Source organism: Periplaneta americana, chromosome 15, assembly GCF_040183065.1.
Source record: "Periplaneta americana isolate PAMFEO1 chromosome 15, P.americana_PAMFEO1_priV1, whole genome shotgun sequence".
Classification (NCBI taxonomy): domain Eukaryota; kingdom Metazoa; phylum Arthropoda; class Insecta; order Blattodea; family Blattidae; genus Periplaneta; species Periplaneta americana.
This window is the reverse complement of record NC_091131.1, coordinates 50,650,280-50,676,114: the sequence shown is the minus strand read 5'-3', so window position 1 is coordinate 50,676,114 and position 25,835 is coordinate 50,650,280. Positions and strand designations below refer to the sequence as shown.

The 25,835-nt window shown below is 34.4% G+C and overlaps 2 protein-coding genes across 3 annotated transcripts in view; one reads left to right on the top strand and one right to left on the bottom strand.

Annotated features, from left to right (window-relative positions):
* The window catches only part of LOC138714904 (uncharacterized), a 59,000-nt gene extending 42,894 nt beyond the window's left edge, over positions 1–16,106 (top strand). The window contains exons 8-10 of one of the 2 annotated variants that reach the window (XR_011336108.1): positions 935–1,176; positions 8,236–10,972; positions 13,573–16,106. Coding sequence is in view for 1 of the 2 variants with exons in the window: in XM_069847181.1 (XP_069703282.1) it covers positions 935–1,176; positions 8,236–8,362 (369 nt within the window). In the remaining variant the exon portion in view is untranslated. Of the gene's footprint in view, positions 1–934; positions 1,177–8,235 lie in introns of both variants that reach the window. The other variant, XM_069847181.1, reaches the window with a different exon arrangement.
* A 6,903-nt stretch (positions 16,107–23,009) lies between these two features.
* Positions 23,010–25,696, bottom strand: LOC138714905 (DNA polymerase epsilon subunit 4-like). The gene is made up of 2 exons (XM_069847182.1): positions 25,102–25,696; positions 23,010–23,600 (listed from the first exon to the last, which is right to left on the bottom strand). Exons 1-2 carry the CDS (start codon positions 25,309–25,311, stop codon positions 23,457–23,459), a joined length of 354 nt encoding a protein of 117 aa, XP_069703283.1. The 5' UTR covers positions 25,312–25,696; the 3' UTR covers positions 23,010–23,456.
* Between the last annotated feature and the right edge of the window lie 139 nt (positions 25,697–25,835).

Genomic DNA, 25,835 nt, shown 5'->3' with positions numbered 1-25,835 from the left:
TTGTAAGTGATCTACAGCCTTATTCACAATTACGTGATTTACAAAATAAGAAATAACTGCATAATTATTCATAATCAGACCTGTATTTTTACTCAGTATTAATTCCAGTAAGTAGGCCTAAATCATTTTAAAAAATCAGTTCACTTACACAACAGAGCATAGAGGGCCAAAGTCTATCGATCAACTACTGGTCTCACATCCATTTGCCTCAGTAGAGGTGAACATCATACAACCAGTATAGGGTGATCTGTACCACAATGATCTGCCAAACTGTTATAGTTGACTTTTGTAACCAAATTTCTCTACTCACTGGATGCTCCCCAAGGCCATCACGATGCTGAGTGGACATTGGCAGAAATTTCATTAGAATATTTCTTTCCTCACACTGGAACCAATACTCATTCCATATTGTTAGTGTAAGGCATGATGCTTATACCACATGGCTACGAGTCAGGACAAGTAAATCATTCAGTGTATTAAAATCCTATTTCATATACAAATTGTCACACTCTTCTTCCCACCTTAATCATTCTTACAAAATCAGCCAAGTATCTTTACTGTATGAAAGTTGTATTATGAGAATTAATATACTGCAAGATTTTTGGGTCGTCCGCTGAAATGATGGAGTGAGATTGTAACAGGCCACCAGGGTTAATACATGATAGGAAGAAGAAGAAGAAGAAGAAGAGGAGGAGGAAGAAGAAGGGGGAGGAGAAGAAGATTGTTACTGACTAATTTTGTTTTGCTGATCTTTTGATATATATTTAATCAGGAAGTCCTGAAATATGAATACTATTTTCTCTACATACTCAGATTTCTACCAGAAATACAGTAATATTCATTATTCAAATGGAAACAATAGAGACTATCATATTGTGAGCACAACTGTGTTCAGAGATTACATTGTGTTGTTTTATGTTGCATTAATTTGTAGGGTGACATTTGGGCAGAGAGCTCAATGTTTGGCTTTTTGTGGCACTACTATGCCTGCATGGATGGCGGAGTATATGACATCACTGAATGGGCTGCGTGCCAGGCTGACAATTTGCGCCATCTGCGTGCCAACACCCATATCGTGCAGTATCGCATAGTTCTGGGGAAACAGTCACAGCAGCAGTCTCATGGCAGGCACCACAACAGCAGAACAACGCACAGGACCGTGCCAGACTCGAATAGGTGAGACACTGAATCTAAATATCTGAATTATTTCTTTGAGCTGTTATGTTGTATCCATTACTTAAGATGCAATTTGAAATTACATGGAGACTGTGTTGATTTTGAATCCTTTCTTGTTCATTATAACAAGTTGTCTTCAGTAGAGGCTTGACTTGATGGTAACCTCATAATATGGGCTTTCCATCAATTTCTATTAGTGCAGAAGGCCTAAATTGGTTGAAAATGAGAATAAACTAAACCTTCATGAGGATGAAATGCCAAATAAATAAAAAGAAAATTAAATTCAAGGTTAATGCTAGAACATTACACATAAATGTAATTAAATGTGTGGATATAAAATAGTTGTAAATTTAACATTTTATGTTGAAATAACCCTTTCAGGTTATTTTATAATATGGTGTTACAGAATATTATGATACTAATATTAAGAAATGGCAAATGGAGGACATCCAAAGCCAAGAGTGTTAGCAAACAAAACACATTAAGAAATATCTTACAATGAGGAATTAATAATAATAATAATAATAATAATAATAATGATGGCTTTATTTAACCTGGCAGAGTTAAGGCTGTAAGGCCTTCTCTTACACTCAACCAGGATTAAAACTTGCTTACACAGTTGAACATAAAACTGGATCAGAATTAAGTAATTACATACTGATACATAATGAGATCAAAAGAGGTAGTTACATAAAATTTACCTCATAAAATAAAAATAAACATAGTGAAATACATATTAATTTGTTAGAGTCAAATACGAATCACGTAAAAACAGAAGCCGATAATTCAGTAAAAAAAGAAAAATGTACACAGTAAAAATAAAAATGGACACATTAGTATACATACTAGTATTAGATTACAATTAAGTAGGATTTACATAATTAAACCAGAAACCGACAATTGAATAAAATGTACACAAAAAATAGATTAATAATAAAAAACAACACAGTGGGATACATATTGGCATTATGTGATAAATAAACACGATTTAGATAATAAAAATAAGAAACAAAAACAAATAATAAAAATAAATACAGTGGAACACATTTGCAACACATTAGGTCTGGCAACTCATCATAAGATATTTTTCTAATTTACATTTAAAGGAAATTAAAGTTCGGCAGCCCTTGACTTCAGGTGGCAGAGAATTCCAGTGACGAGAAGTAGCAACAGTGAAAGACAAAGAATAAAGAGATGATGTGTGCAGTGGTATTTCTAGCATGTTATCATATTGTGACCGAGTATTTAAGTTATGATACCGAGAAAGACTGTGGAATCGGACAGATAAGTAAGAGGGAGTAGAGGTGTGCAAAATTCGGTGTAAGAGAGAAAGGGAATGTAACTTTCTCCTCTCATTTAACCTGAGCCACAATAATTTATCGAAAGAAGGCGAAATGTGGTCGTAGTAGCGGACATTACAAATGAAACCAACACACGCATTATGAACACGTTGCAGGTTCTGGGATAAATCCACCCTGGGATCACTGAATAAAGCGTCACAATAATCGAAATGAGGCATAATAAGAGTATGTACAAGCATCTGCTTTAATTTAGCTGGATAGTGGTACAATCTTTTTAATGAGTGAAGGAAGAGTGGAAAATACTTTCTTGCATGTGTGTTTGATATGCGTGTCCCAGGTAAGGTTAGATTCAAAATGAACTCCCAGGTTTTTTACAGTTGAACTGAATGGAATGATCACTTTATTCAGAGTCACAGGAGGAAGGTTGAACTTATTAATATCGGGGATTAATCTTTTATTCGAAAATAAGATGGCCTGTGATTTATCTGTATTTAAGTTAAGTCCGAATTGTTGAGACCAAGATGAAACTGATTCGAGATCTTTATTGAGCCTATTAATACAGTCACTTAGTCTATCAGGACTGGCGGAAATGTATAATTGCATCTGCATAAATATACCTGCAATATTTAAATGACTTGGCGATATCGTTAATATAGAGACAGAAAAGCAATGGACCCAATACCGAACCCTTGGGAAATCCTGACTCTACTGTCTGCCAGGAGGAGAACCGATTATTAAAGACAACACGCTGCTGGCGGCCAGTGAGGTAGGAGTGCATCCAGGTGATAACGCTGTCAGAAAAATTTAACACTCGAAGTTTAGTTAATAGTAGATCCATGTCAACAGAGTCAAATGCTTTGCTATAATCCAATAAAATTAATATTGTTGCTAGTCGTTTATCCATAGTCTCCCGTATATCTTCAGTTAAATTCAATAAGGCTTTGGAAGTACTATACCCGCTTCTGAATCCAGATTGGAAGGGGTCGATAATATTAAATTCAATCAGATATTTGCTTAATTGCTTATGGAGAATACGTTCAAGAGCCTTTGATAGAATGGGAAGAATGCAGATTGGCCGAAAGTCTTTAGGAGATGTAGGTGTGTTTACTTTAGGTATTGGACGCACTAAAGCCATTTTCCAAAGATTTGGGTAGGTAGAAGTAATGATGGAGGAATTAAAAATATGTGTTATCACAGGAAGCACGATATCGATTAATTTATTAATAAAAACAATGTTTATGTTGTCAGAGCCTTGCGCTGTAGATCTAGTGTTTTTAAGAGCCTGCCTAACTTCTGTGTCTGTAATATTAGAGAAGAAAAACTTTTCGCGAACAGGAAGAGGAATGGCTAAGAGAGTATTCATGGTGTTAAGTTTTTGTTGTTTATCAGGTTGTGAGGTGGGTGGTGAAGTAAAGTACTGATTAAGTTTATCAAGTGATATGTTTGGGATTTCAGTTTCTGTAGTTTTACTTCCTATTCCCATGTCACATAAATGCTTCCAAAGATACCATGGGGTAATGGAGGGGTCGACAAGACTGAGAGCATGACGGCGTTTGGCATTTCTAATGTTTTGCGTTGTTCTGTTCCTAATTTTTTTATAGTTGTAAAAATTTTCCTCAGATTTATCGTGTCTATACTTCCTGTAGGCAGCGTCACGTGACACCATGAGGTTACGTGTGTTATCAGTCATCCATGGAGCAGGACGATGAGTGGCACGTCTTTTCCTTAATGGTGCATGTTTATCAAACAGTTGTATCACCATGTTATTAAAAACTGTCAATTTTTCATCAACAATGACTAAGTTAAATATTGTATGCCATGGCAATTCCATAGCGTCGGAAATTAATTGATCGTCGTCGACATGTTTTAGATCTCTGTATGTAATGAATTTCGCTGCAGCTTTCGGGCACTGTAGAGAATACTCTGCGAATATTAAGTCGTGTGCGGAAATTCCAGGAACAGGCAACTGCCCTGATGTTACAATTCTGTCAGGATTGTTTGTAATAATTAGATCTATTAGACTTTCAGTAGTAGCTGTGTGATGGGTGGGGTTAAGGGGAAGGATTTTTAAGTTAAACGCTTCCAACATGTTACACAGTTGTTTAGTCCCATTTGATTTAAGAGCTAGAAGATTGGTGTTGAAATCACCGAAAACTAGAATGTGTTCATATTGCGGTAAAAGATTAGTTAGTGGAATTTCTAGGTCAGATAAATGGCCTGCCTTAGGGAGCTTATAAACAACGGCTACAAGACATTTCTGTAGGCTTGCTTGTATTTCGATGAATATGTATTCGGGATGTGCAGCATCGCCTTGGGATTTCAGAAGAACTTTTAGTTTCAAGTCATTCCTAATATAAGCGCATACTCCACCCCCTCGCTTATATAATCTGTCATTTCTGCATAGAGTGTAAGAATATAAATGGACAAGAGAGGACGGGAGAGAGGCTTATTTGATAGGTCCTGATTTTGTGTAGTTCGAAATATAGTCATTATGAAGATTTGAGTGAAATTTCTTTGGCTACATATTTAGTTTCATTCCTGCTGTATGGTTGTATTGTCATGATTGTTAATCACCCAGTCTATTTATTATGTTAAACGTCTATGATCTCCTTTGATATCATTATATTTCACATGATCAGTCTTACAGTGTGCAAAAATTTCACGTAAAATCGCTTTTCTGTAATCTTTACATTTCATTGTTATTTCCTTATAGCCCAGCACTGCAGTCCGTATAGCAATATACTATAGGTCAGCTGACAAGATTTTTCAGGGGAAAAAACCGAGACACTTCACTTTAGTACTTATGTTCATTAGCTTACTAGATATTATGATACTTTTGATGCAGCAGTAGTGAAAAGGAAACTCTGCTTTACACATAAAGAAATAAAATAATTCAGAAATGATGTAATCAATTTTATTTTTGTACTTTTGAGAGAATAAAAAATATAATAGCCTGGATACATTTACTGTAGTGCATAGGCTGTTCACTATTCCATATTACTGCATCACTCGCACAATACAAAACAAAAATAAAATACAATATTCTACACCAGAGTGATCCAATTTTAGAAATAAAAAATCATCCACATGTTTGTAATAGTCAATGTATCATTCTTGCAAACACAAAAAAACACTTTTGACTATTTTACCATAAGGCTAAGATTTATCATCATACTTATCAGATGAATAAATTGTAGCAGTTTTGTTGAAAGAACAGTGGGCCATAGGGTGTTCCAATTCGAACTTCGTCATGCTTAAGGAAAAGGAATTCACATTCCTTTAACAAAAGATGTTGAAGTAAAAATGAACAAGTGTTTAAATAAACTACAAGTTTAATTCAGAGTAAATTAATATTTTATTTACGCACCAGTTTAGTGACATAGTGGAAAGTATATAGATATCAGCAACTTAGGTAATGATTCTACGTGTGAAGGTGAGTTGAAATTTCTAAAATCATATTTGTCTCTAAGGGCAGGTTTCAGTTCAAATAAAAAACATTTCCTAACTTTTTCACTGACAATAAAATTGTGTATGTGTGTGCGCGTGCGTGCGCTCTGGATTTAACAATGAAGTCATCATCCTTCTTGCTTCCCAATATTATGATGGAAGATCCACATATGTCCTAAGAGTTTCACAATTAGCCAGGTGCTCCATCTCCATGTCCTCGTCTCTGGTGCACAGTAAGCATTTAGGTGAATTCAGTACTCCAATATGATGGAGGTGTTTACTGAGGCAATCATGACCATTAATCAATCTGAACATGGCCACGGCAGATTTTCGAGGTAGATCAGGAATTAGTTTTGGATCTTTGAATGATTCTTTCCATTTTGAATTTTGATGTTTTGCCTGTTCGCTGTTACTTATTCTTTTTCTTATTCTTTAAAATTATTCTTTCAATAAAATTATAAAAATAGGCATAATGGGGGGAATTGATCCAACAAAAGTAGTTTTACATTTTTTGTTCTTGTATTTCTTTGGGTGTTCCACTTTTATTTCTTCACTTTGCCTTGATGACAAATTTAGATCTTCTAAACAGCATTTTGGCTTCAAATTATCATTGCCGAATATTTCTGCCATTTCGTGCTTTTCGAAGTAATTAACTGTTGTTAAGTAACTTAATTGGCCATCTATCACCAATTAAAATTTACAGTTGTTAAGCAAACATTTAACAATCATTATCATTGGTGCACCATACTTGTGACTTAACAGGCATTAAGTGGACAATTAATGGCTCTTAAACTTAAACAATATTAATGCACCTGGCCATAAGTATTTACAGTTCACAATTCATTTGAAATATGTGTAGACCTTAGACTAATTTAAAACTGAATGCACTTACTTTTAACATTATGATTATAATTTTTCAGATCTTAGTAGCAACTCCTAGCAATCTTCACCAAACAGTAAATAATTATGGCCAATTTGGCGTTGTATTTTTGGTCCAGGGAAAATAACTCGTATTTTATGAAAATATATTTGCAACAATCATAATTAAGGACGTAGCTGCAATAAGGGCCCATACTCAAAAATGCTGTTTTGAGATATATATAGAGTTGAAAATTTTAAAACAATACACTAAATGCATTAACCAATGAGTATGAAACTGCTGGATAAGTAGTATGGTGTTTTTTACATAATATAACAGAAATGTTAAAAGCATTTTAATCCAATGTTATATATTTAAAGAATAATGTATAAAAGTAATGCATGTTATGGGTCCCTTATCTGGAGAACGTACTTTCAATTAAAAAAAAAATATATAATGTGTGTGTAGTCTTTATAAAAATGTATTATTATTTATATTTTGTATAAAATACAGCAATATTATTAATAATATTCATTAACATTTTTAGAACTTGAGATATTTTCCACATAACATAGCAAATAACGAATCATGAATATTTAGACTTTATGACATTTATTCCACACGAAATAACAAATCACGAACATTTTGAAAGTTAAAAATGTATTCAAAACAAAATAAGGAATAGAAGTTTATCAAACAAGGTAACACATCATGAACTTGTTGAATAGTAAAAAATGTTTTTCAAACAAGGTAGGATATTACTTTTGTTCATTCCACATCCATATTTTCGACACGATTTCCCTCCTCACCTGTCATCACTTTCACTCTCCTCTTCATCTTCCAAGTCTCAGAAGATTGGAAAAGGGACTCATAAAATGAGTGGCTTTCCTCTTTTACATATGAAAATAAGTCTCTGACATCCGTAACTTTACTTTTCTTCAGTAGAATTCGAGATGCTAACTGAAGATCCAGTCTTGGAGGACAGTTTTTCATGTATGAACATGTTCTATAGATAAAGGGTCTATAACATATATTAAACTAAACAGGTATACTAGCATTGTTGTTCAAAATTTCGCAACGAAACTTTGTGGGTATAACAAAGAAACTATGGAGAATTGATTTATGCATTCTCCAGAAAAAGGGCCTATGGAAGTATGGGCCTTTATTGCAACTACGTCCTCATTATCATTTACTGCTTTGGCAATGTTTATTTGACCGATAAATATTATTCAAAACTGATCCAATGTTACCAAAATTATTACCGTATTTTTTTAATAGAACAGATTCAAAATGTGTGTCTTCCAGTTTTACAAAATTTAAAAATAAAGACCACGCTAATGAATGAATAACAAAAACAATCTTTTCACTCATCACAATTTGGAAAGTAACTTGTCAGTCAATACCTGCACTTCTTTTTTTTTATATTTTCATCATTCCATGCATTTCTTTCAGTGAGCCAGATCTGGAGGACTTCCTCAACAACCTGTACAATCAATCAGGTGGAAGTGGCAGTGGTGCTGGGGAAGGAAGCCGATCTGACCAAGGACGAAATCGTCGAAAAGGCAAACGCAAAAAGTGAACACAGATAATGTGTTAACTATGATAGGCATCACCAAGAAACATAATCACACCTCTGAAACATATACGCAGACACTATATGGATTAGCTTGATGCCATTTCGTAGATCCCAAAGATTCTTCCATATTATATTAATGTTAAAAAACGAGCTTTTTTTTATTTATATATGCTTGAGTTCTTGCTATGGGTAATGAATATTAACAAAAAGAAGTGTGGTATTTGATGTGAAAGAGGGTTAAATATAATTTTCTCTGACAGGTTTTTGTATATTTATATTGATATGGATATGAGGGGAGGATAATTACCAACAACATGTAAATATTCTGATGGAAATGCACACATGTTTTGTACTGTGATGTGATTTGGCTGGTACATTAAATAGAAGGATTCTGTGTAAGATAGTAAAAAAAATTGCAAATAGCAAGTTCTCACAACTACACAGCAAAGTACAGTCTATGGTAATTGCATCCTGTCTTACTGGTATCACAATCAAGAATGAAACTATTGCATCAAATGCAGACAATTTTACAGTAAAACTCATTGACATTACAGAAATACCGAAGTATTGGTCTTCATTATCTGTACATCTTCTGGTGCCATAAAAATTACTCTATCATTAATCAAAACTAATTGCTTAATGCAAATAATTATATGAAGAGACTAGGCATGTAATTCCTCTCTATCTCTCAGTGGTTGGTTATATTCTGTCTTTGCATCCCAGGAGAGTTTACTAAGGTTGACTACTATTTCTTGTTCTGAAATGATGAGCTGGACAATAAAGAAGATTATCTTTTGTCATTATGCTGTCAGGGTTATTATAAATGGAACTTTCCATGTTAAAAACTTAAACACAGTAGTCATTGGGATTAAAATGATCACAACTAAGTACAATTGGCCTCTAGTTCCATTCTATTTCTAAACCCTCAGTTATCACAGTTTATCACTAGTAGAGCAACTCGCAACATTGTAATTAGAAAACCGTCCCTGAAATCTTCTTTGTCCTGTATTGAGAAGATGAGAAATCATTGAATTAGACCAGTATTTAGAAGGAAATCTCCGCAAGACCCTAAGGGCGACTAAATTTAGTTTCCTGAGATTCCATAAGTATGTAGAAGATGGTCAACATGACGTGCATATACACACAGTTTCTCTCTTTCTTCCCCCCCCCCCCTTTTTTAGCAAAGAGTTAGTAAAAATGTATTACACTAGAGCAGGAATTAATTTAGAACTTAAGGTAGTGTAAATCAACTATAAAATACAGTAGCCCACATTTTGCTCTGTATCTCATCAACTTTTAAAGTATCCATGTGCAATTTTTAAGACAGATTAAGAAATCTGTAATGAATATTTCCTGTAAATTTTAATACTCTAATGAACGTTTACAAATTTTAGTAAAATGTTTTTCAAAAAAATCTTGTCAAAAAATTGAAAACATTGAGATATAAATGCCAATTTTTCTCAGAAATTAGTGGAAGGATTTGATGATTCTCTCTCTCTCACTCTCTCTCTTTTTTTTTTTTTTTTACACAAACCCTACAGACATAATTTAAATTTTGGTAACTAGAATAATTTTCCTAGGTTAGTCTGAGAATAATTTATTAAAATTTTTATATGTTCACTGGAATATTAAAATTTACAGATTTCTGTTCATCAGAGTTTCCTTAATCTGTCTTAAAAATTTCAAATGGATAGTTTTAAAAGTTAATGGCATACAGAGCAAATTGTAGGCTACTGTATTTTATAGTAGATTTACTCTTCCTGGTCTGTCATGCTCTTATTAGTTTTCGATACGGCTTATGTAATATAATATTAATTTTCTTTTATACAATCACACAAATTGTTAAAGTATAGTTTGTTCTCGTGGCAATCCTTTAATGATGAAAGTAGCTAATAAAAAGTAGCCTATAAATAACAGAGAAAAGGGTTTTTTTTTTGTCATATCGCGTGTTAGGATCTGTGTGTATATAAGCAGTAAGCAGTGGTTACTATTGTTAAGTTCCTGTTTTCTGTTGTGTGTTGTAGATGGCTTGTGTTCATGTAACTGATATTAGATTTTGAGTAATGTTCATGATATTGGTGACTGAGGTGGTGATGACTGGTATGTAAATTTCCAATCTAGCATTTGCCTTTGTGATTGAGGGAAACCATGAAAAACCCCAGTCAGATGGCTGCGCACGGGATTTGAACCCAGGACCTCCCGAATGAATAAGAGTCACAAATACTACTGTTTGTGCCAACTCGCTCGGTAATGTATTCATTTTATAACTGAAAGAACTTACAAAATATTGAAAAGAGATATATTGTTATATTGATCATGTTTTTCACAAGGCAAGAACATAGAGATAAAATAAGTTAAACACTGATTTAACTCAAAACCTTATGGTAAGAGTGACAGTACTTTCCATTTTGAACAGACTTATTTATTGTACAAATAATGTGTTCCAGTTACATTGTCTGTTTGACCTACAATAACATTTGTTCTATTTCAATTTAAAACGTATTTCAGACTACTGTGTTTTACCAAGGTGACATCAGATCATTAAGTATATCCAGCACTATGTACACATATGAATGCATAGGTCCAGGGGCGTGTGGTGTAATTTTTGTGTGGGTAAGCTCTAAAGTTTACTTATTGACATTTCTTTTATACATATTAATCATGACTTATGAAACTTTCAGCTTTTCTCAAAAAAAAAAAAAAATATATATATATATATATATATATATATATATATGATTTACCGTCCCTTATGGAGCTTATTTTTAGCTTCACAAAAATAGCCAATTAAAGAAATGACACTTCTGAATAGTTCATTCTCTATTTGTAATATTTTTTTACCCATAAAACTAAAGAAAAAAAGGTATTTTACTAACAACTTCAAATGAATGTAACTCTGAAAATATTGCGATTAGAACAAATGTTTATATGACTTTTTTCTCAGAATGTCTTCGGAAATAAGCTCCGTCATATTTTGCAAGGTAATTGAGCGCACCTAAATATACTCCTTTGTTAACTGCCTCTTCTGACTCACAGTGCCCATGAAATGGCAATTCATGCATGGCTAGAAAACAGACTGTATCAATTAACCTCTCCAATGTTTCCCTGTTCTTTCGCACCATTTCATTGTGTTGTTCGACACTGACACGAAATTGTGAATCTAACTGTACGTCTATTCGAGATAATCCAAATTACCTGAATTGTAAAACACTAAAAATATGAGCCTGTGACTTTTCATGTTTATTAATGACATTGTGCAGATTGTTCAGATTATCATAACCATTTTTAGACCAAACTGTTTCTTCTTTAGAAAACATAAGACAGGGCCAGCAAAAGAGTTTATTTAATTTTGCACTTCCTGCAACCCACTGAGTTTTCTGATATTGGGACGCATGAAAATGTCGAGTATATTCTTTTCCTTTGTCTTTATGAGCTGCAAAAAGCATTGGCATTTCAGGACATGGTCGATCACTTTGTATTATGTTTAATTTTTCTTGTAAAGAATGTAATCGAAATGTGTGTTTCAATAATTGTTCGATAGGACATAATGAATCGCCCATTCTTAATCAATACCGTATTTAGTTTATACACAGAAAACTGCGACATAAATTGAGGGGTTTGCCGGAAAAAGGGCATATACGTCAATACACCGAATTGAGATACATGCAATCTAAGATTTTAAAACGCACCTGAATAAAATGTTATACACGCACGCAGCCCTGTCCTGCAGGTATGTACAGTACAATCAAAACAAAATTTCGCTACTATAATTATTCACTACATTTTAAACCGTTTTCCCGAAGAAGGGCGTATAGGTCTATCCGCCTTTCTTCCGGCAAAGCCCTCAATTGTCACTCACAAAGAAACAAAATCTTAAAATAACTGAGAGATCCTTAACACTATCTCAATTGACAAACAAATCACATGTTTCACACACACTGCCAAATTCAACAATCAACACTGGTATTCTTCTGCAGGAACTTAACAAGCTAGGACAAGCGATATCCTAGCGCTTATTCGTGCTGTGTACGGGCGTATAGGCAATACAGTGGTATACTAGGAAATTTTCCCTCGTCTACTGTCCGCGCATGCGCCAGCACTGTAAAATGAGGCTAAAGGCAAGCTGTGAACGAAGAGCTGCCTTACTGCAGAAATGTATTTAATGCAGAACATTTATATATGAAGTGCAGAATACACTTCATTAAAAAGTTCATCTATAAGTTGAATGAGATAAAATTGATACATTAATTTGAAGTGTGTCTACTAGGGTATGCAGCGCTTACCCCGCTTGCCCTAAATGCACGCCCCTGCATAGGTCATTGGAATTCATTCACTTTTCAGTGTTTCTCGAATTTAATTCGTCACCAGATGAATCATAAAGAAGATTTCCTGTACAAATAGGGTATGATATATCGAGAAGGGAGATTCTTGTTATTAACCCATTCCCAGGCAGCTGAATGTTTAAATACCACCAATGTCCTGGCAGACCTTTTAAACAAAATAAGAACAACATGCACGCATTCACAATTTTTAAATTGAAACAACTAAATATTATTTTAGCTCAGTTTTTACAGATATACTTGAATGTGAACTAAATATATCTTGGATTAAATATGCTGTCATAGCTTCGCAGTAGTTTTTCTTTGTGTTATAATTATCGAAACACAAAGTCTCAACAGAACTTGTCCATGTAACACTAATCTCTTTCCTAAATCCATAAGATCAGTAAACTCTGCATTTTCGTACCACTGAAGGACATATGTATAAGTCTGTGAACTTTCAGACCACCTAGTAGCAAAATTATTGGGATCCTTTACATGATCTCTTTCGAAGTGATGGTGGTGACACTGCTATGGACATAGATGCAACCAACTCCTTTCTGCTGTAATTGTATATTTATGCTGCATGCTGTATGAGGGCTGTCGTTGCTTGCATGCAGTCCCCCCCCCCCCAAAAAAAACACTGTGAAACCAAATCCTTTTGAATGCATTTCTGATTTTTTAAATTGTTCAGAGCAGTCATTTGCAACAAGGAAAACTTTTTTTTTTGTGTCAATTTTACAGTTTTCCAATAACATGAGTACGAATGTAACACTTGGTGTGCCCTATCAGTACTCTGCATTAATTTATTATAGTCACCAATTATTCCTGGTTTCTTCACTTTTTTGCTCTTTCCATTTCTTTTGTGGCATTCTACAGTTTTTTTTTTTTCAGTTTGCAACCTACGTAGATATAAGTTTTATGTCTGTCTTGCCGGATCTGCATGAGAATTGACCCTGACGAACAAAAGTGGAATCTCCCTTGTTGGGAGGAGTGTTATATGCCATGGAATTGGAAACATTTTCTGCATTGATACTGATATCTACACCACTCTGTACATCATCATCTAAATTGTTAAGTTTTGGAATCATTCGCTCATCATTGCTTACGTTGTCGAAAAATATTTAGATTTCACCACTTGCTTCTCTTTCTGCACTAACTCATACCTGGGCAAAGTTATTTCTTTTTTTCTTGTGTGATGAAACAGAATAAATGTAAGCTCTGGTAACAAAGACAAAAATTATGAAGACCTCAAGTTCCACAGCCATACAATTGGTTACACACCTTATACCAAGCAACTGGTGGCATATCTTCAGCGAGTTTAGGAAATCTCAAAGAATTGTTTGCATAACTACATGCACTAGAAGATTTACAAATATGTAACTATGGACCCATGTGACAATTGACTAGGAAAGAAATTGTGACATCAGCAGTGACATGATTATAACAGATGACGAACTATGTGGTGACGAAAATGAATTAATAACGAACTGTGTGGTGACGAAAATGTAATGGGTGGTCAAAGGTGGTGATGAGATTTTTGGAACTAGTCTTCACCATTACATCATGATGATGTTAGGGAAAGGATTAACAGATGCTACACTCACTGTACTGGTTAATCTTTCCCAAACTCAGCAAGATAGCCTAAATTGCTGATTGCTAGCAACAGGCAATTAATTCTTAATCCACTGCACAATGCAGATTCCATTTGTATGGTTCTGAATAATCAGTTTTGCAGTAGTTACTGAGAACATGCGAAAAATTCAGTTTATTTTGAGTAATGCATATATGAAGGGAAAGAAGAATTTCTTCACCAGACTATATTTATAATCATTACAATATTACGACATTCAGTCTCATGAGCTGAACTTATGTATGATATATCTTGTTTGCATCTAAAAAGTTTTGTCCCTTTTTTTGCTCAGAACATATGTCAGGCTATTACTGAAGTAATACATTTTCATATTTTCATTACCTCTCCTATATTGGAGAGCAAGAGAGTTAACTTTATTGTCAAGAACTCAGCATTGGCTAACAATATTTTCATTACATTATTTAACTCATTGTTATTGGATAATATAATTTCTAGTGAATATGTTAAGCTCACAAATAATCATATTCACAAAATGATTTGATATGAGTGTAAATCTCCATTTGTCAGCAAATTCTCCATTTTTCTGATCACACTCAAAGGTCCCAGAGAGCACAATTGCTCACCCTAAGGGACAGTACACAGTAGAGTTAACATGGAAGTAATTGAAGTCATAAAACCTTAAGAGAGAAAGAAAGATACCTACTCACTTCTGTCTGTAACTGTGAATAATCCCATATGACTGTCATTCAGTCTGTGATTGCTGTAGTCTGCACTCATAAACAAGGTAACATATGGAAGGTGTATATGTGCACAATTGAAGATTATATAAAGTTCTGTTTACGAGTTGATTCACAACTTTGTTATTCCTTGTGCAACTAATTAGAACAGGGCTATTCAAGACCTATTTCAAAAAATCTGAGACAATTAATGAAATACCTATTCTAATCTTGTTCGTGATTCTAGGACGTGACAGGAAAATAAAATAAAATTACGTAGAGTTTACTTTTTTAAGCTTAAGCTGGTAATGCATAATGACACATCATTATAAATGATAATGCGTAATATGTGAATTGCAGCTAACTTCACTTCAGAGTTTTGAATGTTGTGCATTTCATCTAAGGCTTAGTTGACTTTCGCCATTTTACTTTTTGCATCTTAATACAATCCAAAACTTTTCACATTGCAACTGCTTTTTCCTGTATATTTATTTCTTCACAAGTTAGGAGGTGTGATGTATTCAGAGTTGGTCCACATAAGTTGCATATTATTTCTGTGTAGGTATTGTGCTAAATAATCATGGACCCTGCTATGGCCGATATATTTACTATATATTATATTATGTTACATCACAAAAAGATTCTTTTGAAAAAAACCTTTTAAACTATGTGCAGTTATACAACTCGAAAAAGAAGCAGTAGAAGCATTCATATTAGAAATAGGACATGACAGTCTTTCTGAACGTATATGCAAAAATAGAAAAAAGAATAGTTTTGATTCAATTGTATACATATTCTGTATGATAATCATACCTGTAAGCAGTGATCACCTGTTAACATGGGAAAATTTAACCAGAGCTGGAAAAGATCTAACAGCTTTAAATTTGGATGCAAGAAAAAAGATGGTTTAAGACCACAAGCAGTAATGTTATAGAAAACAAATAACAGTGCATTATAGATAAGGATATCTAATGTTGATATGATACGAGACATTTCCAAACAATTTCCATTGTCATTTTGCCATATATATTGTAGTAATTTTAGACAGAGGAAGAGCTGCTGATTGGTTTCTGTTTTATTGCGTGCAATGCCGACAAATAAAGATATATGCAAACAGAGCAGTGTAAATTCTCTAGAGTTCTAGATTCACGTAGCATATTTTCTACAGTGCAGTAATGATGATCTGTAAATAAGATAAGGGCAGTGAACTGCACAGCCAGGTTTCAGTTCTTGACAACCAGATGTTGAACTTCATTACACAGTAGTAATGATAAGATCAGTGTATTAAGCTGTACATTCATTCCAAGATGTGTGCATAGTATAGTGCTCTGTAATGAAAACTACTTTATTACATGACATTGCTAGGTTGCATAGGATTTTTTGTGTATTTGAATTTGAATACAGTAAAACTTCTTTCATGCGTTTCACACTTATTCGGGTTCACTTCCCTACCCCAGTGATCCCAGTAAAATTTCTATACTTTCCATGTTCATTTATTTCGGATATATGTTTTTCGTTTATATGATCGTATTTTAAAGCCTGTGAAATACGAAACGTTATTTGTATGTTCTAAATCAGTTTTGCTCGAAATTAAGTTTGCCATGAAAATATAAGATCACGAAAACAGTACATGTTCATTGTTAAGATGTGGCTCGCTTTGAAATTAATGGAAATTCAGAGCTGCCTCTGCTTGCCTCTAACAATCCTTGTGTCCTTTAATGATGCTGTGAGTGCTTTAGAAATAGTGAAATGTTTCATAACACGTCATAATGTAACTGAAAAAATTATGGAATATTTACTACAATTTGAAGGACATGGTTTATTCCTTAGGAGCAAGCAATCCAAAGTAATGGAACTTTTGTATGTGTGTAATATCTGTTATTAAAATAATGTTATTTCAGATATTATATGCAATTTCAGTTATACGCTTTTCTCACTTCATGTGTTTTTTTTCTTCAGACCCTCATAAAAACGTGTAAATGAAGTTTTACTGTTTATTTATATGAATGCAACTATACGAAACTTTATAGAAACAAGGCATGGAAGTATCACTGTTAATAGTAATTTAAAATTAGATGCAATTTTTGCAGATCTGGTTTTATTAGCCACATTGGAAGATGACTTGTAATGGTCACTTACAGATGACTTTTAAGGAACCCGCAGGTCCAATGTCACCCTCATATAAGCCCACCATCAGTCCTTATCCTGTGCAAGATTAATCCAGTCTCTATCATCATATCCCCCTCTCTCAAATCCATTTTAATGTTATCCTCCCATCTACGTCCTGCTCTCCCCTAAGGTCTTTTTCCCTCCAGTCTCCCAATTAACACTCTATGCATTCCTTGATTCGCCCATTTCAAACGTCTGGATTTAATGTTCCTAATTATGTCAGGTGAAGAAAACAATGCGTGCAGTTCTGTGTTGTGTAACTTTCTCCATTCTCCTGTAACTTCATCCCTCTTAGCCCCAAATATTTTCCTAAGAGCCTTATACTCAAATACCCTTAATCTCTGTTCCTCTCTCAAAGTGAGAGTCCAAGTTTCACAACCATACAGAACAACTGGTAATATAACTGTTTTATAAATTCTAACTTTCAGATTTTTTGACAGCAGACTACATGACAAAAGCTTCTTAACCAAATAATAACAGGCATTTCCCATATTTATTCTGTGTTTAATTTCCTCCCGAGTGTTGTTTATATTTGTTACTGTTACTCCAAGATATTTTAATTTTTCAACCTCTTCGAAGTATACATCTCCAATTTTTGTTTTCATTTCTTACAATATTCTGATCACGAGACATAATCATATACTTTGTCTTTTCGGGATTTACTTCCAAACCTATTGCTTTACTTGCTTCAAGTAAAATTCCCGTGTTTTCCCTAATCGTTTGTGAATGTTCTCGTAACATATTCAAGTCATCCACATAGACAAGAAGCTGATGTAACCCGTTCAATTCCAAACCCGGTGTGTTATCCTGAACTTTCCTAATGGCATATTCTAGAGTGAAGTTAAAGAGTAAAGGTGATAGTGCATCTCCTTGCTTTTGGCACATTGAATTGGAAAAGCATCAGATAGAAATTTACCTATACGGACTCTGCTGTAAGTTTCACTGAGACACATTTTAATTAATCAAACTAGTTTCTTGGGAATGCCAAATTCAATAAGAATATCATATGAAACTTCTCTCTCAATCGAGTCATATACCTTTTTGAAATCTATGAATAACTGTTGTACTGTACCCTTATACTTCCATTTTTTCTCCATTATCTGTCTAATACAAAAAATCTGATCAATAGTCGATCTATTACACCTAAAACCGCACTGATGATCCCCAATAATTTCATCTACATATGGAGTTAATCATCTCAAAAGAATATTGAACAAAATTTTGTATGACGTCAACAAAAGTGATATTCCTCGAATGTTACCACAGTTAGTCTTCCCCCCCCCCCTTCTTTAAAAAAAAGGTACAATTATGGACTCCTTCCATTGATCTGGTACAATTTCCTTTTCTCAAATAGGAAGTACAAGTTTATAAAGTTCACTAGATAATGCACTTGTACTTTTTCAGATTTTCTATCGCAATTTCGACTTCAGAAAGTGTGGGTTCGGGTATAAATGGCTCAGCAGTTTGTATTTGTATTTTGTCTTGATCACTTTTATCTGGCCTATGTACATTTAGTAGTTGTCCAAAATAGTTTTTCCATCTGTCCAGGATTTAATGAAGAGTCTGCAAGAAAGTCACCATTCTCATCCTTGATCACGTTCACCCTTGCCTGATATAAGTTCTTAAAATCTTTTATACCCTTATATAAATATCGAATGTTTTTATTCTTACTTCTTGTTTCCTCCTCATTCAGTTTTTCCTTGAAGTAATCTCTTTTTATTCCTAAGTGTATGACTTGCTTCCCGTCTTTCATTGAAATAATTATCTCTGTTCTCTTCAACTGGATCCTATAAGAATTTCAATTTTGCCTGTTTCCTTCTTTCTATTACCATGCAACAATCTTCACCAAACCACGGCTTCTTTTTCTTATTTTCATAATAACCTATGCTCTGCTCAGCTGCAATTTTGATACTATCTCTGATATTTTCCCACACACTATTAACATCTAACTCTTCCTCAACTTCACTGGAAGTTGCTAAAGCAGCACACCTATTTGAAATTTCGACCTGATAACGTTGCTTAGTTTCCTTGTCCTTTAATTTCAGAATATTGAATTTACTAATATTAACCTGTTGCTCTACTCACTTAGCTACTGATAGTCTTTCTCTTAATTCTCCAATTACCAAATAATGTTAAGAATTACAGTCTGCCCCCCCCCCCCCTGAAAGTTCAAATGTCTACTATTTTAGTATGTCTCCATTTATCAAGATGTGATCTATTTGGTTGTGTGTCAATACATCAGGAGAAGTCCAAGTTGGACTTTTGACAATTAAATTTTTTGATGTTGCAAAGTTAACTAACCTAACTCCATTGTCATTACTAGTTACTTGTAGTCTCTCTTTTCCAATAGTTGATTTAAAAATATTCTCCCGTCCTACTTTAGCATTGAAATCCCCCAATAAAATTTTCATGTGATATCTAGATAACTGATCAAAAGTATGTTCCAATTCCTCATAGAAGCTATCCTTTATATGGTCGTTTTGCTCTTCTGTAGGGGCATGAGCATTTATAACCATGATATCGCACCATCTACCCTTAAGTAATAAATATGATAACCTGTCACTGATAAATTCGACCTTTTTTACTGCTGATTTTATTCTTTTATGAACAAAGAATCCTGTTCCTAATTGGTAATTATTGTTTCCTTCCCCATAATACAACAAGTAATCTCCTGTTTGTGATATGCCGTTCTCATCTAACCTAACCTCTTGTACTCCCACGAAGTCTATTCTATATGTAGCTAGTTCCTTTGCTACTAATGTTACCCCTCCTGTTCTATAAAGACTAGTTACAAATCTCATAACCTTATTCTTTGCTGTGCTCATGCCAGAGAATCAGTCCCATTCTGAGGCTTATTGTATGGATTCGTAACAAGCTGTTTTTTACGGTGATGGGTTGTTAGCCCTTCGCCCAACTCCCAAGCTGGAGGACCACCCCTTATCGGCTGTCCACGACAGCTTATTCATTATATTCACAGCTACCCTCCATATCTACAGGCTGTCTCCTCTATCCGCAACCTGAGGATGCGCCATGCCATAGTGATAGGGACCCACAATACATGACTTGTAATGTCACTACACAATTTAAATTTGATAACTCAGAGGTACTGTGGGGAGCTCACGAGATCAGCCCTGATAGGAATGTGGAGTAATGCCAATCCTACACGCAGGCAACAGCCAGCGTAATGCCACTCTTGCTCGCAGAAAACGACATAATGACACATTACTAACTACATTACAGTAACTAACCAATGTGAAAACATTAGATCAACTTTTAAAATATAAACTAACAGTTTCAACTTATACAACATACCGACACAGAGCTAGTCTCAAACTAGTTGATATTTTAGGCCACAATATAATTAAACACCATGTGGCGACAGTGATGTCATCTATTTAGTGTCATAAGGGTCAAACTCATAACAACTTATCTTATCTCTGGTCGGTTCTAGAAAGAGCTGTACTCCATTCATCAATACCTCCCTGCACCGGACCTAATTAAAATCACCTAGCAGAGACTTTCTCGTCAGCTCCCCACAGTATTCTATGGAAATATTCACGGAAAAAAGATAATTTCCTTTTATGGTAATCACGACCAAGCAAAATTTGTTTAAACAAAATCCTAGAATGACTTAATGAATTTAAACTATATTCTACTGAAAATTTAGATTTACGACAGAAGAGTTTGAAACTGAATAAATCCATAACCATTATTCAGTTTCGAAACCATTGTTAGTATGAAAATTGTATTCTTATTCTCCTATGTAAAATAAAGGCTAGACCAATCCTGTGTTATGGGAGTAAAGCATGGACTCTCCTAAAGAGAGATGAGAGCAGATTAGCAGTTTGCAAGATGGGATTCATGTATCAAACCGCCATCTATATCTCCAGATATCAGTAGAACTGGAAGGAGCATGTTATGAGAATGGATTTATCCAGGTTCTCTAAGACAATAATTAAGTATCATTCAAGTGAAAAATGCTCGGTGGGACATCTCATGAAAAGATGACATGAAAATCCCTTTCTCAGGCCTTAACAGTTCTAGGATTGGCACATGGCAGGATGATGATGACGAACTACTGTGCAAGAGACCTGTCTGCAACACTGCAGTCCTAATGTTCCATCTTCAGGAAAATATAAGTAACTTCACTGCATCGCACCTATTGCATTTGTCACTTTGTTGTCTTGAAAGAGTAGCCTATTTTGTTGTGATTACAACTTGTCAATTTTTCCATCTACCCTTTCAGTAGTAACAGTAAATTCAAATCTAAATCAATTGTAATAGTGTTCCTTAAATATTATGGCCTTGTAGTAAGGAGACTTGATGAGATGGGTAACAGCTAACTAGTAATTTTGTGAGTCATATTTACTTTACATCATATCACATTGCTCTACAATGTAGAACCTGTATTCTTCCCTTCTATCATTAAAAAATCCATCAGTCTCATTCAGGTTTAAGTAAGTATATGGTATAGTAACCATTAGACCATAGAGAACAATTTCCAGTCATGATTGGAATGTACTGTATATGTTGCTCTTGTTCATTTTCATGTTCTTTCTTCTCCAACTATCTTATGCATCAGGCACAATGTTGTCAATTGAACGAAAATTAGTGTATCCATATTTAGCCAGGTCTTCCAATGTTCCTTTTCTGTACTGATTTATACATGAATTGTTTTGGGCATTTTTAAATCCAGTTCCTGATACACACAGCAGATCTCTCCGCACACGTGTACCATGCCACTGAAGATGTCCACCGTAGTGGACGAAACATTTGGTTGTAACACTGACAGACCACGGCCCTCTACCCCGGAAAATACGCATCCTACCATTTTTAAATTGTTTATCCTTTCGATATGCCTCTTTCAAATCTACACTCTACATAGACTGTGGTCTTTATTAAGTCTAAATTATCTTTATAATTATTAATTCTACTTTATACTGTAATAGAAAAAAAACTGGAAATAAATGCAAAATGCTGCTTGTGGCTATACAGATGAACCCGTCATCCGAAGTTTTTGGCGTTCTAAGGTACTATCCCATGTCAGCTGTATTCGCTCCAGGTTTAGTCTTTTTTAGGATATGAGTTATGGCATGGCAGTTTCATCCAATAAATCTTGCAGTAAACCTGTATTGGATAGAACTAAATATGGGTACCATTAACAGATAAGTGTGAAGTCCAAAGGGCCTAGTTAGTCAAATCCACCCTCCTCATTTCCACGCTGAGGCCCTCTGGGATCTTTTAAGATGCGAAAGATAGAGTGGTGTCCGGAAAGCATTTATTTTTCCCAAGAAAAACTGCAAATAATAAACAACGTGGACTAGTCTTTTTATTTGTAAATGTTACAAAACTGACGATTATCTTTGTAGTATATCGAAGATTGCAAATCCATCCATAGTTTATTTCATAACAAGGGGGGTAAGTTAAGTACAATAGATATAAAGGCCGCAATGCAGAACTTTGATCCATGTTCACAGGATAAATAAAGAATACAATAAGAAATATTCCAACCTCAATATTTTATATGAGTTCCTGCTCTATTAGTTTCTGAACTTCTACTGGAAAAGTTTCCTCTCATATCCTAATTCATATGCATACAAACACGTGGGTTTATAATTGAATAGCAACAAACATTCCCAGAGGAATTGCAGAATTGTGAAACTTCAACTAGAAGAACAAAACTATATGGAATTGAACAAGCGTCCAAAACAGGTTCCTGAACTATTCTGTTGAAAGAAAATTAAAATTATCAGAAAATAATTAAAAGTATTAGTGATTAGCAATTCTTGCATATATCTACCTACTTACTAGAGACTTTCATTGTGCTACAACTGACTTTGAATAAAACAATAAAAAATGTACATCCTTTGACATGGAAAGTGGTAGCTCTCCTATACTGTGAATTTGTAAGTGCCGTTCGGATTAATGCGAGGTTCATATGGGTAAATATTAAGCATCGAGATCCAAGAATGAAGACCAATCATAGCAGCAACATATGTGTTGTCAGAAAACAATATATTCCCTATGAACCCTTTATGGCTTCGCGATAGAGCTCTTTCTTTTCATTACAAAGACTGGACTTCGAATCTCTATGTAAAACACACGTGTAAACACAATGCACATGATGATTCCCAAGCTATTCTGAGGTGGGATTAAGTCTCTAAAGAGCGACCAATTTCCATGTCAAATGGTGTATATTTATTGAGTTTTGCTACACACAATGATATGAATATATTTACATATCAGTCTCAACAATTAGTAATAGAACATGATACAGTATCTTAACCAGTAAAAAAAAATCACGAATCAAGCACTCCTTCCAGAAAAGCAAGGCAATCAGCAGATTCTATCGCACTGTCAATGTCTTTCTTCTGGAGTGTTCTTCGTTTGCCTTGAGATGTGTGCATATATGCTTCCTTAGCAAGGGATTCAATGAACAGTTCCTGAAATTCAAACCATTGAAAATCATTATATCTTTATTAAATAACTCCTTCCTAATGTTAATCTCATTTCATTAACTTAACTCTTGGCAAGGAAAATATACATTTCTGATAGTTATTGTTTTACTTTCTAGTTATATTTAAGTATGAAGAGTAACTAGGTACTGTGATACTCGGAAAAAAAAAAAATCGATTCCATGATTTTCACGGACATGCACGTTTCCAACATTCCCAAAATTTAAAAAGTCGTTTCGATCAGTTGGTCTCACTTTCTGCCTTGTGTAGAATGACTTCTAACTATTGGGTGCATTTTGTGTAGGCGCGCTTCTGTACTGGGACAGAGGCATTTCTCGAAGGTTAGAGCCCAGTTTAGATGTGTGTGTATTAATCGGAAATTAATTAGGCTATTATCAATACATTCGCAGATATGAATGTACACCCTTAATTAGTCCCTAATTTTCGATTAATACACACATCTAAACTGGGCTCTAACCTTCGAGAAATGCCGCTGCTCCTGTACGGAAGCACGCTCTTCGTATACATTCAGTGTTCACGATATAATGTATCCAGAAATGCACTAATTATTAAAAAAAAAAAAAAAGTTTATATGGAATGAACAATACTTTTCTTCATGACACTTGAAATGGTAAACCTAAAGAGGCTATTTTGAAATGTGTAACGTGAGTGACCGCTAGTTACGACATTTAGGTAAAAATTTTCCTTAAATATAAATGTTAAAATTCTTGAAATTAGAAAGGAAGACTCAAAATTACTTCCAATGTGTCAGCCACAAAGTTTTTAACGTCTGCCTTTGCGTTTGATTGCTTCAATGCTTCGTAGCAGATTCAATTTAAGATGTTTAAAAATGCTATAAACATAAAAGGGATAGACCTAACACAAGTGCACTGCAATAACATTAAGTTACCATATAATAAGGAAAAGTTGCTACCTTCTTAAGCAAGGCCAGATATGATTATCAGATAGGTATCAGCCCTTTGACTCCAAAGTCTGTTTCTAAGGAATCTTTGATGCATGATGCAGACATTGATGAGTCAGCAGATAGATTTATTATTATTATTCAAATTTGATGATAGTATAACCGAAGTTTCAAACATGTTGCAAAGTTCTGTAGATAAAGATGACGATGTTTTCTACCGAATTACCAATTTTGTGGTAATTATTACAAGAGTATAGATGAGGAGGCGAGACCAGGCATCATCGAATTCGTATAATATTAATCACCAGAAAACAAATTCTCTTTTTGACAGCTCATTCTTTCCCCTCTCGCACAGCTCATACTTTTGTTATGCCTACCAAAAAAGTAGCTAAGTATATGCAAGGCAGACCTAAAACCTCAACAAACCAAACCTAACCTGTCACTGATCCTCGATGTCTGTCATATTAACCAATGTTTTCTACCGAATTACCAACGTGTCATAGTGCATCAAAAGTCTTAAAACAAATTTTCAAAACTACCAATACGTAATTCACTCTCATTTCTTACAGTGGATTTCGCTATGAGAAAAACAGCTTCTTGGCTTGCAAGGTGAACATCAGGGTCCATCTTCATTATATGTTTTACTCTTGAAAGTGGTAATCTTAGAAGCTTTTCAGATTTCTCTTCTTCGTGTTCGTTTTCTTCTTGGACAGTACCATCTTTCACACTCGAGTGACCATCTAAATTAGCCGTTATCAATTCCTCAGATTTTTCCATATCTCATTCCAGTAATTCTGCTCTAACTTGTACTTCTTATTTCTGTTCGATTAGATTAATTATTTCTGTAGAAAAATTTAAAGGCTAGAAATTACCCGCCCAATACTGATGAAATACACTCCATCATGAATAGTTGGTTTTTATCACTGCAGCCAACGATTTGTGAATAAAATTCCCAAATAGTATGTTGAAATTTCCCACGTACACAGTTCGCTATCCCTGACACAATACATTGTGCCAGAAGGCTCTGATTGTGCCTAATTTAATGGTCGAAGCTTTAAATTATGTTAATTTGCGCTTCGGGAAAAGTAATAATAACAGTGAAATAGCACACGAACATATATAAGCAGATTATTTGTCTATGGCATTTACCACTCCTTTACTAATCTCACTTCATGGCACTTCGGGAAATTTAGTGATCCTGTAGAGAAATTCCATTCTGCCTGCCAAAGTAGCGATGTACGACCACAGTCTATATAGTATATACAGTCACGAAGTTCAATATGTACGAAATATGCATCCAT